At 44.3% G+C, this 13,193-nt stretch overlaps 1 protein-coding gene across 9 annotated transcripts in view; it reads right to left on the minus strand.

The window, feature by feature from the left end:
* Window positions 1-13,193, minus strand: part of LOC137377146 (neuron navigator 2-like) — a 984,055-nt gene that overhangs the window by 256,932 nt on the left and 713,930 nt on the right. For 8 of the 9 annotated variants that reach the window (XM_068046509.1, XM_068046511.1, XM_068046512.1 and 5 more), the window contains one exon: window positions 6,956-7,078. In XM_068046509.1, the coding sequence (XP_067902610.1) occupies window positions 6,956-7,078 (123 nt within the window). Of the gene's footprint in view, window positions 1-6,955; window positions 7,079-8,386; window positions 8,622-13,193 lie in introns of those variants that run through there. The other variant, XM_068046517.1, reaches the window with a different exon arrangement.

The following is a 13,193-nucleotide window of genomic DNA, read 5'->3' on the forward strand; positions in this document are numbered from 1 at the left end:
TGTGTCTGCGTGGGTTTCCTCCGGGTGCTCCAGTTTCCTCCCACATGCCAAAGACTTGCAGGTTGATAGGTAAATTGGCCATTATAAATTGCCCTCAGTATAGGTAGGTGGTAGGGAAATGTGGGGATGTGGTAGGAATATGGAATTAGTGTAGGATTAGTATAAATGGGTGGTTGATGGTCGGCACAGACTCGGTGGGCCGAAGGGCCTGTTTCAGTGCAGTATCTCTAAATAAAAAAATAATTTTTTTTAAAATCTTAATAGTGTTTAAGATTTAGTTTATTAATAAATAGTTAATTTGGTGTCTAAAGATACCTGGTATGGTCTATTCTTATTCTGGGGTGGGGTACTAAAGTGTTTTCCAGTTAGGTGGGAAAACTTCAATAATATGCTGCGACCTGTGGAGTAATGGGACTGAATTGACAGTGCATTGCTCCCACCTCGAAGAGGCGACTTGATTGAAACATATAGGATCCTGAGGGGTCTTGACAGGGTGGATGTGGAAAGGATGTTTCCTCTTGTGAGAGAATCTAGAACTAGGTGAGGAGAATTTTTTTCTCTCAGAAGGTCGTGAGTCTTTGGAACTCTCCTCCTTAAAAGACAGTGGAAGCAGAGTCTTTGAATTTTTTTAAGACAGAGGTAGATAGATTCTTGATAAGCAAGGGGGTGAAAGGTTAACGGGGGCAGGCAGGAATGGAGAGTTGAGTTACAATCAGATCAGCCATGATCTTGTTGAATGGTGGAGCAGGCTCGAGGGGCCGAGTGGCCTACACCTGCTCCTGATTTGTATGTTCGTATGCTGGAAGGTGAGTTTTGGGATCATCGGTCATGATGGCTTGGATGCGATCAGCTGAAAAACTGCTGAATCAGTGTGGCCCTTGTGGCCATGCCAGCCTGCTGTTCACCCTGATGTCTAGGATGGCATCAGCAGATGTCCTCTAATGCCTCGCTGCAGGCCTTCTCTTCTTCCTCCTCCCAGTCCTCCCCCAAGATGGAGTGGCGATCCAGGTCCTCTGCTTCATCCATCTCCAGGCCACTTTGTGTTGTCGTATTGTGTAGTGCGCAGCAGACAACTACAATATGAGACACTCTGGCTGGCTTCTACTGGAGAACACCACCTAACCAGTCAAGGCAACAGAGGCGGATCGTCAAGATGCCAATGGTCTGTTCAATGCAGGTTCATGTTATTAGATGGCTCAGGTTGTAGTGCCTCTCTCTATCTGAGTCTGGGTAGTGGACAGGTGTCAGGAGCCATCTCTTTAGCAGATAATCCTTCTCCCCCAGCAGACATCCACAGAGCCTGGATGTGGGCCTGAAGAGATGCAGAACCTGGGAGTCTCGCAGGATAAAGGAGTCATAACATGGGCACTGGGTGTACATCTGCAAGATTCACTTCCTGTGGTCACAGACCAGCTGGACATTCAAGTCTTTCAGCTCCAGCAATGGCTGTTTGAGCAGCTGAGCTTAATTGTGAACTTCTATAAATTGGTAACCTTTTCTGTGCAGGAATCTGACTGGATGATCGGTCAGTCAGTCCCTTGATGGTTGTGGGTGCAAGCAATGATCCCCTGGACCTGAGGGAATCCATCGATGGTGGCAAACCCCAATGCCCTCTGTGCCCCACACTAGATGATTGCACAATGTTCAGCATCATTCGTGACTCCTCAGATACTGAAGCAGTCTGTGTAGAAATGCAGCAAGACCTGGACAATATCCAGGCTTGGGCTGATAAGTGGCAAGTAACATTCGCGCCACACAAGTGCCAGGCAATGACCATCTCAAACAAGAGAGAATCTAACCATCTCCCCTTGACATTCAACAGCATTACCATCGCTGAATCCCCCACTATCAACATCCTAGGGGTTACCATTGACCAGAAACTGAACTGGAGTAGCCATATAAATACCGTGGCTACAAGAGCAGGTCAGAGGCTAGGAATTCTGAGGCGAGTAACTCACCTCCTGACTCCCCAAAGCTTGTCCACCATCTACAAGGCACAAGTCAGGAGTGTGATGGAATACTCTCCACTTGCCTGGATGGGTGCAGCTCCAACAACACTCAAGAAGCTCGACACCATCCAGGACAAAGCAGCCCACTTGATTGGCACACCAACTACAAACATTCACTCCCTGCACCACCGACACACAGTGGCAGCAGTGTGTACCATCTACAAGATGCACTGCAGCAACACACCAAGGCTCCTAGACAGCACCTTCCAAACACGTGACCTCTACCAACTAGAAGGACAAGGGCAGCAAATACATGGGAACATCACCACCTGCAAGTTCCCCTCCAAGTCACACACCATCCTGACTTGGAACTATATCGCCATTCCGTCACTGTCGCTGGGTCAAAATCCTGGAACTCCTTTCCTAACAGCACTGTGGGTATACCTACCCCAAATGGACTGCAGCGGTTCAAGAAGGCAGCTCACCACCACCTTCTGAAGGGCAATTAGGGATGGGCAATAAATGCTGGCCTGGCCAGTGACGCCCACATCCCATGAATGAATAAAAAAAAAGCCCATCTTTGTCAAAATGGATGCAATTTCCCGCTCTTAGGAATATGGCATCCGTGACCTGCCTAATGAGCTGCCGACTGTGAGATGCCACCTAGGTCCACAGCTGAACCCTGGAACGACCCAGTTGCATAGAAATTCAAAGTCATGGTGACCTTGATGGCTACAGGTAAGGAACTGCTGGGGGGCTGTGAGGCCTCACATCATTGTGGATCAGAGCAGAAATGTCTGAGACCATCTGTCTGGATCGGCACAGCTTCCAACGTCACTGGTGTTCTGTCATTTGCTGACTCTTGGGCAGCACACACTGTCTTGGATAGCACATACTTCCACTTACAGTCCCCCCTTGCTGTGCTTCTCTGACCTCCTCCTGTCCAGGTGATTGCATTTGCTGAAGCTCATCCTGGCTGCTCTGTGCAATATCAGAGTAGTCTGTTCCCATCTCAACTCCCTCAGCTGGCACTCATTTGTTCACAAGGCCTTCCCTACCAACCCCAGCTGCCCAGCTGATGCCAATGGCCTCACATCCCTCTCTGGAATCCTACCATTCATCACTCACAAATAGAAGTCTTTCATCTCCAGCGATGGCTGTTTGAGCAGCTGAGCTTTATTGTGAACTTCTATAATATGGTAAACTGCCCTTCCTGTAGCTCTCATGGCCCACGCAATGTTTACGATTTCTACACCAAGCCATGCTGCAAACATAGTGTCTTCCCCGTGCCCTTCTATTGAATATCGCAAACAGCTCCTGACAAGCCTTCCAATGATACCTTCAATGAGCTCAACAACCAATTAATTAGAGGCACTGAAATTTCCCATTCCCCCCACTACTGGCGTCCCTTTCAAAATCGCTTTGTGTTCAGGAGGCGGCGGGACCCAGTGCTGACCTCTCGGAATGCAATTTTCAAACCACGCATACGCTTGCTCCCACCCCCACTGGCATTTGAAAATCCAGCCCCGGGTCTTTGGAGGGGGCGGGGAGCAGAAGAAGAAAAATCGATGGAATTTCTTTGACAGGTGTTGCAAGGAATTAATATTCATCCTTCATGATACTTGCATGCATTTACTTCACCCTTTAACACAAAGAACTCAGGATAACCAACAACACTGAACGAAATTAATCAGTCATTTATCTCAATGCTGTTTGTCGGGCCTTGCTGTGCACATATCAGCTGCCATGTTCCCTATGTTACAACAGTGACTACACTTCAAAGTGCTTTGGGACATAATGAGGTCGCAAAAGGGGCTATATAAATGCAAGTTCTTTCTTTCTATCTTGCCTAGTCCACCCTTAGCTGAATATCTCTGAGTGTAAGGCTCTTTTGAACCTTGGTAGACATACATCAAGGTTGAAGCTTTTCAACTGCTACTTTATTAGCTGAAACACATGTTCTGCTTCATTGTGCTATGATTAAACCATATTAATTACTCAACTAAATTAAAATAACCTTGTTCACTGCAGTAAAATGGAACTGTAAAACATATCATTTTTGTCCACAGAAAGGTTTAAGCTAAATAAGAGTAGTTTCAAATTCCTTTCAGTTCTCTCTCTGAACAGTGACTAGCCTATACAGATGTCTCGGGGAAAAAAAAAAGACTATCTTCAAAGTGCAATCTGAGCATTCCAGCAAAATAGCACATGACTGCCCTTCAGAGAGAGAGTCACCGTTCAAATCATAAGCTCAACTATTACTGCAAATCATGTTTTCTTCAAGCATGTACTGATGGACTGTTTCAATCACCATCATGGTAATAAACTATAAGAGAGAGATTCCCTCTCCTAAGCACAAAACGTTAATTTAAAATAAACCTCCCTCTCCCCTCACATATAACATAGGATATATCTCCATTCAGTCACAAGACAAGAAAGATATTCCAACAGTGAACCTGACTTTCCTGCAGACCTGGCCACTTACACATCAATCCAATTAAGATCTGGCGCAGAATGCTCAATTAGCGTTCAGAGTTGGCATGCCTGCTTGTAAGCAGGCATTGTTTATCAATCTGTACATAGTCCTTCCTATAAACTTTAGCAGCATGTATTATGTTGATCTTGGTGCCTTTGCCCACAATACTGAAATCATGTCTTTTTTTGAAAAGCCTATATTAATAAATTAATTTAAAACCAATATGGGATGAATGAAGACAAGGTTGCGTGGGTATGGCAACTGTGAAGAGAGTGAGAGTTGGGTTAATGTAGGAGGCACTGGTCAATGCTTTCTTTGCCACTGTAAATTCTGGAACAGAGAAACGTCATTAACTGTTGAATTGAAAGTTTTGTCCATTGTTCTCCGGCTTCAGTACAGTATCGACCACCCCAACAATCTGCGGATCCAAGTTTACACCACCTGCTGAAAGTTCACACATGGACCTCCCAGTTTTAAAAAGCTGAGTTCAGTAACATGGAGGTGAAATGATGTCAAGAATTTGAGTTCATGGAGATGGGTTGGTGATTCAAGTTCCCTCCTTCTCCCTCGCATCGCAATATATTGCTACTGTGTCAGCTGCAGCGTTCTCAGAGAATCAAGTAGCATTTTGCGAATGTTTTTGCTGGTCCACACAGGAGTGGAACTACTCAGTAGGTTTATACTTACATTTAACACCTCATTTGCGATCAAAGCAAATTAAACACAACACTGAAACAACTTACATTTATAAAGCACCTTTAATGTAGTAAAACGTCCCAAGGCACTTCACAGGGGCATTATCAAACAAAATTTGACACCAAGTCACATAAGGAGATAGTAGGACAGATGAGCAAAAGCTTGGTCAAAGAGGTAGGTCTAAAGGAGGAGAGTGAGGTCGAGAGCTGGAGATGTTTTCGGGAGGGAATTTCAGTGTTTAGGGTCTAGGCAGCTGAAAGCATGGCCACCAATGGTGGAGTGATTAAAACCAGGGGTGCACAAGAGGTAAGAATTGGAAGACTGCAGCTATTGGTTGGGCATTACTTCTTTCGGAACAAATGGACATCACCAAGAATTTGAGTTTAATTTATTTGCAATGGATGACATTAAGACTTTTTAGTTGCAAATTCAGAAGATTTTTTTTTGATAGCTCAGTTCTATTTTTGACAATAAAGGAAATGATGGATCCACGTTGTGGCAGTTTGTCCTTTAGTACTGGTAATCAATTTAAGCAACAGTTTAGCCCCATCCACCTTGTTTACTTTGGCAATAGAAAGCTGTAAGGGATCCAAAGCTTACTTGAATCAATCTGACTTCCCAGGTGTAGGTGTTGAGTTCTAGTGCATCGTTGAAAGAATAAATGACAGTAATGGTTTTAGAAGTATTGATTGCACCATACAAAACTGGTAGTAGATGTGGGGGAGGGAGGAAAGTTGCAAACTCAGCATGGTCTCGACTTGAATATAAGCCAAATATTGAAATTTCCATGGCACACGTTAAAGGTCATTTCCTATGTGCAACATATTTCGAGAGGTAAGTTGATGTACATCAGTGAGTAGCTCAAAGACTTCAACTGTTTCAACACTACTGACTTTGAAAGATTTGTATTCACATCAAACAACGATGCTTTTAAATAAAATCTTTTAACAAGAAAGGCATGCTACATGTTACATTACAATGAGGGAAAGGGGATCTCAAGTAAACGGTCTTTTTCTACAGCTTAGTTCTAATGCCTTGCCGTCTGCATGTATAAACAACTCCTGGTAAATTATATCCTTTGAAATTCATTTGTAAGCAGTCTTTATATTATTCTTTTGCCACTGGCTCTCAACCCTCAAATCTGAGTTGGAAGATAAATTCATCGGATTAGTTAAGACCGGCAGGCAGGAAGGTTCATTTTTGTTAGCTTTTCCATGCTAGCACCTGTCTATAAGACCCCAATAAATACACCGTCCAAATGACAGCACATTCTTGGTCGTGGCAATGAGAGATAAACTCTGGATGTTTGGGCATCATGACATGACTCTTGGTTGACCTCATCACACCAATGCATAGTGTATGCGCATTGGCCAAAATGTCATAGCTGGTCTCTGCATGTACACTTTGCAAGTTGATTCACACGGAGCCTGAATGCACAATTCAGTCATAAACGGCAATAGCAGCACACTTAGGTCACTTTTTCAAGTGCTAGATTCAAACAATAGTAGGTCATTCAGCCCCTCAAGTCTGTTCCACCATTCAATTAGATAATGATTAATCTGGACATCAATTCCATTTACGGCCCCTGCCTTTGATCCATATACAGGACAAAAGCAATTAAAATTAATTCACTGATACTTGCGAAACAGAACAAGTCACAGCAAAAAAAAAACACAACTCGTGACATACAAAATTGCCACAACAAACTTCTCTGCTTCAACAAAATCAGGAATGGTGTTGTGCTGTGCAATTCTGAATTTGTCTCATTATATTCTGTAATGCCTCTTCAAGCTGTGGACAGCATCACGTTTTCTTTGAACACCGAGATTCCTACCTGTCTGCATCACCCAGGCCCACAGATGTATTACGCTGGACATTCTCTCGCACGGCAGCCATTCCATCTGGCAAGCGGTTAAGTCGACGAGTATAAAGTCCCAACCCACCATCCGTCAAGTATCTGGAAAAGAAAGGAAATATGCTGCTTTCAGCTACAATAAACTGCAACAGATCAGTATGGCCAACTCAGTCCCTTGGAATCAGATCTTGGCGTGCTGTGAGCATCATTAATTGGCAGGACTCCACATTCCATTTATTTCGATGCAGTATGGGGCACATGTATTTGTGCATCTGGTGTTGCTTTATTCTGAAATATGACTGCAACACTTCCAGTGGAAATTTATGGGCAAATGTGTTTATAGGCAATGGCATGCTGACATGATGGACAGGATGTTCGGGACCCGCTGGGGGTGGGAATGGAGGCTGATGGGCCCTGAAAATACCGGCGCTCACCGGCGTGCTGGCTTCCCGACCATGTTCACGCATCGGCCACTTTTGCCAAGACTGGTCTGGGGCCAACAGGGCTACCCGCTTCCACAATGTGAGTTGCCGATTTGGCTCATTAAGAGTCTCATTAACTGTGATTAACTGAGGCCAACTGGAATTTTCCAGTTGGCCTGTGGTTTCCTGTACCAGCTGGGGGCAGTTTACCTGTGTGGAGGCGGGCACCCAGCAGCAGGCCAGGGAGCTAGCACTCCAGGCAGGCCTAGATGCCCGCCCTGCCTGCCTGGGTGTGAGAGCAGCCCCATGCTGACCTGCAGAGAGATTCATCACCACCGTCCCACCCACTCACCTCCACCCCTCACTTCCCCCACCCTCCCCCTCCACTAACACCAGCACACATCAACAGTGGTACTCTGGCTGCAACAACCATTTTTTATTTCAAGTTTTCAAAACGTTGGTGAGAGGGCACCTCCATGTTAAAGCGTCCTCAAGATTACTTACCATCCATCACGACCTGCTATGCCTCTTAAGCTGGAAGGCCTCTGATTGGTCCTCCAGCTTCGAGAGCACACCTGCCACCCTTAATTGCACCCCCGGGGTGCAAGTTATGGACTGGAAACAGTCCTCACTTGCTTCCCACCCCTGGAGGAAAAATCCAGCCCAATGTCACTAGTATGCCACAGTTAAACAAGAGGTGATAAGGGGCAAGAGCAGGATTTCAAATTTTAACTGCATACCCATTACAGCTTTAAAAATATATTAATATTCATTTCAATATGCTACTTGGAAACACGCTAAATAACACATTAGGAGGAGAAGAACAGTAAAGAAAATCACTCTCCACAAAGGTTAATAGCACAATGCAGGTATCATTGACCTTCACACCTCTATTTGTTTATCTGTTATTTATTTCATCTAATCCCAACACATTTTAAATTCCTTACATTTCTTAATACAATACCATATTTGTTTTAGTTTGACTAACTTGTCTCAGTGCATCACTTGATCATTTGTGTCAGTATTTTTTCCTCACATCCAACCTCTTTCCAAAGTTCCTCTTAATAATCACAATTCATTCACCACCTCCCCTCCATCTGTTCCTTTTCCTGGTTATTTCCGAGGTTTCTTCTGATGTCCTGATTAGGACTTTTAAAGCCCGCATCCCTCCTCCACAACCTCGTCTGTCATTCTCTGTGTTCTGTCCTTGCCTCCAACCTCAATCCATGCCACTGACCTTTGAAAAAAAATTCTAATTGCAAACAATCTATTCAACAACTCGCTACTGCATTTAGAAAATGTCATGAGGCAACAAACTTCGGAAACAGCTGCCTCATTTATAAGCTCCTCCTCACAACTGGCATACTAAACATGGAATAAGCCACAGAACCTACTCTCTGACCTGCAATCATTGGTGATTTGCAGAAGTAGTGCTAAAACCAAATTTCTCTCAGATCTACCAGTAGAACAGTGTAAATGAGTGTGAATACCAATGGAACATAAATTCAGTTGTGCTTGAGTCATGCACTGCTTTTATATTGCCCTTAGTGGGGTGCTTTCACCACATGCTCCCAGTGTATGGCAGTAACACACCAAGAGATGTAAAACTAGTCTTCCCATTGGCTTAACAAGTTTACACTGCCACTGTGTACACGATACCAAAGTGTTGGAAACTGGAAAGCACCCGAATAAGACCAGTGAACAGTTCGGTTTCCTTTTGGTGCTGAAGATGGAGTTTCATATGTAATTTTACAGAAGAAACAGAAGCCACAAAGCTTTATTATTTCTTCTGGTAAGATTTCGAAAATCAAGACACAAAAAACCAAGAGAAGGATGTTTCAAGAGAATTCAGAAGGGGCGGACAGTATCCTCATCAGAGACAGTCCAAGTCAACTTGAGATGCTTGATCAGCCATTTATGGGGTTTTTGAGGTCAGCTGGGTCTCTAGCAGACATGGAACTAACCTCCAAGTTTAACAGTTTCCAGGCCAAACTACTGACAAATTCATAGATAGAAGGCCAGATTTTTACCCCGACTCCACCTGCTCCAGGCTCCATGAGGAAACGGAGGGCTTTCCTCGCCAATCGGGATTAGAACCAGAGAAAAATTATGATACAGAAGGAGGCCATTCAGCCCATCGTGTTTGTGCTGGATGAAAAAACTAGCCCGCCAATCTAATCCTGCCTTCCAGCACCTGGTCCATAGCCTTGCAGGTTACAGCACTTCAGGTGCATGTCCAGGTATTGCCTAACCTCCCAAACCAGAGACTCAAGTGACAGTCATCTGACTCCCACCCACCGGCCTGACATCATTCAAGTCAGGTCCAGGCGAGAATCAGGCCTAATATATTTAAATGACGATTGAGTGCTTTAATGACCCAGTCTTCACTTTAGCAAGACAGACTTTGGCCTTATAGGCCTCACGTTCACCTGCACCCAGTCAAAATTGGGGCTAGAGTTTCTTTTTGCTGAAAATATGCTTTCTCTCTCTGTAGGGTTCATCTTCACTTACAGCATCCACAGAGCTGAAGCACAGATTGCAAATATGAAGGCTTATGGACCTCAAAGAGTACAAAAGGACAATGCATGGGCTGAACTAGATAAAACCATCAAGTTACCAGCATAAAGTCTTCATAATCCATCTGCTGCTTGGCTGGCAAGGATCACTTGATTAGTACTTAGCTACCAGTAATCGAGAGGTAAGTGAGAAGACTCCAGTTCCCACCGATTGTTCTATCCCTCCAAGACCCAGTAATGAGGCAGATTGATAAATCAACTATCAACAGTACCCTGGAGGTATCACATAATGTAGTCTGTGACAGATGGTCAGTTCAGATCCAACCTTTCATTGCCAAGGCATGTCCACTTGGAACCAACTTAACGCCAAAGTGACCTCATTTACCCTCCCTTCTCTCCAGCAGGACATAGTCATCCGCCGATTATTAAAGAACCGATGAGACCAGGTTTGTGCCCTTGCCTGTTGACATCAGGAACCAGGTCATCTGTCTCCATGCTAAATAGCACCATTTGCCACAACATGTGCAAGTGCACTGCTACCATTCTCTTTGGACATACCAAATACCCTATTTCACAGGTGATCCATCAGTTGTTGATGTAGAATTACTGCAGCAATTGCTCAGTTCCCTGTGACGCAGACATCATTGGCACAGAGCCCTTGGTATATGTGAGCACAAGGTCCTCAGCTCAGCAACCAGCTTCCACCAACTGCAACATTAAGCCTCAAAGATTTCCTAATTGGCCTCCGGAGGTGGCCAATAAAATCTTTAAAACTTTTTAAATTCAAATATCCTGCCTAGACGAATGGAATCGATCATCTTCTTATAAATTGCACTAGCCGAGGTGATCTGTAAAATCTTAAGTATTTCCATCTCCGTAGCAACCCCAGATATTAGAAATGTTTCAGCATTCCTCACTTGTATGTAGGTGGTAGGAGAATTGAGGGAAGGTGGGGATGTGGTAGGGGACATGGGATTAATGTAGGATTAGCATAAAATGGGTGGTTGATAGTCGGCACAGACTTGGTGGGCCGAGTGCCCTGTTTCAGTGCTGTATCTCTCTATGACTTCCAGCATTGCTACAGTACAAATGCTAAGAGATCCGTTACATTCACACAGTTTTCATATTTTTGAAATTCAACTGCCCGCATTAGGGCAGATATATTAAATATCCCTATTACTTCCGGATGAAATTTCTAGGATTTTTCAGTGTAACTCAGTAGAAAAATCACATTCGTGCCACACAAGTGCCAGGCAAAGACCATCTCCAACAAGAAAGAATCTACCCGTCTCCCCTTGACATTCAGTGTAATTATCATTGCTGAATCCCCACCATCAACATCCTGGTGGTTACCATTGACCTGAAACTGGACCAGCCACATAAATACTGTGGCTGCTAGAGCAGGTCAGTGGTGGGAATTCTGCAGTGAGTAACCCACCTCCAGACTCCTCAAAACCTGTCCACAAGGCACAAGCACAAGTCAGGAGTGTGATGGAATAATCTCCAATTGCCCAACAACACTCAAGAAGCAGGACACCATCCAGGACAAGATAACCTGCTTGATTGGCATCTCATCCACCAGCTTAAACATTCAATCCCTCTACCACTAGTGCACAGTGGCTGCATAGTGTACCATATACAACTCACCAAGCCTTCTTCAACAACACCCTCCAAACCCACAACCTCTACCACCTAGAAGAACAAGGGCATCAAATGCATGGGAACACCATCACCCCTACAAGTTCCCCTCCAAGTCACACATCATCTTGACTTGGAACTATATCACTATTCCTTTACTGTTGCTGGGTCAAAATCCTGGAACTCCCTCCCTGAAGCACTGTGAGTGTGCCTACATCACATGGACTACAGCGGTTTAAGAAGGCAGCTCACCACCACTTTCTCAAGGACAGATATGGATGGGCAATAAATGCTGACCTTGCCAGCAACACTCACATCCCACAAATGAATTTTTAAAAATCCAGTTACTATTTTCAAGTACTTAATTTTGATTTCAGAGAAAATGATTAAGCCACCTGCCTTCTTTTGCTTGTACTGAAAATTAAAAAAAAAAATCACAAATCTACTTATGCCCGAAGGGATCTATATATTCATCCAGCTGCAGAAGGCAAAGAGAATACTAATTATTTTCCAGGAACCAAAAGTGAAGACTTACTTACAACCTCTGCATTTCTCCATGTTTTATTAAATTGGTGATTCGCAGCCTCCCCCCCCCCCCACCCCTTACATAAAATTACATTGAGTTTGCAGCACAGAAACGGGCCATTCAGCCCAACTGATGAATGCCGGTGTTAAAGCTCCACATGAGCCTCCTCGAGGTTTTTCAACAGGTAAGCAACAGAAAAATCATTCGTTAAGTTTCTTTCAACAGCACAACATCTGGTTTACTGTCAGCACTGCAACGGGACACCGGTTAGTACGTATGTGGATGTCCATCGCATGCAAGATGTGAAACTAATTATACACCCACCACTTCATTTCAGACCTGGAATTGGAAATTTACTGGCACATGCAATCCATAAACCTTCCTCACTGAACTGTAATTGACCTCAGGACCTATTTAGACTCCTTCCACAGGAAGTACCAATATTAGTGGTCTTAAAGCAGCTAGGAAGTTTAGCAAATAAAGGTCACAACTGTGCTCCAGGTCCCAGGCTCACTGTAAACAATGTCATGGCCATTCAGCTGGTAAAGAATAAATACTCAGATTCATCTTTGGAAAATTACAGCCAAATACTGTGCCAACACAGCTGGTTTGATTTTCACCATTCTACTGTTACCAAAATATTAGAAATATGTTTTGGCCAACTTTCAGGTGCCAAATGAGTGTAGCAAGTGATCCTTGCACTTGAAGACAAGAGGGCTGAGAACTGTGAGGGATTGGTCCTCAGGCCTCATCTAATTGTGGTGAACTGATAGCACCGGTAGCAGTTCCACAGGCAACTTACCCAACAAGAGAAGCTCAGTTAAGTGCCAAAGCGGGAAGGGGAAGAACAGTGAGGGCGGGAAGGTGAGCAAAATGTAGCTAACAAGAGTGCTGCAGTATGAGGAGGGCCACAGTGAGGTTTATCCATTAAAAAAAAGTAAGAGCATAAGAAATAGGAGCAGGAGTAGGCCATACAGCCCAATGAGCCTGCTCCGGCATTCAATAAGATCATAGTTGATCTTCTACATCAGCTTCACTTTCCTGCCCTATTCCCAAATACCTTGATTTCCTTAGTGGCCAAAATTCTCTCAGTTTAAATCTTCAGTACACGCATC

Source organism: Heterodontus francisci, chromosome 14 (assembly GCF_036365525.1).
Source record: "Heterodontus francisci isolate sHetFra1 chromosome 14, sHetFra1.hap1, whole genome shotgun sequence".
In the NCBI taxonomy this organism is placed as follows: domain Eukaryota; kingdom Metazoa; phylum Chordata; class Chondrichthyes; order Heterodontiformes; family Heterodontidae; genus Heterodontus; species Heterodontus francisci.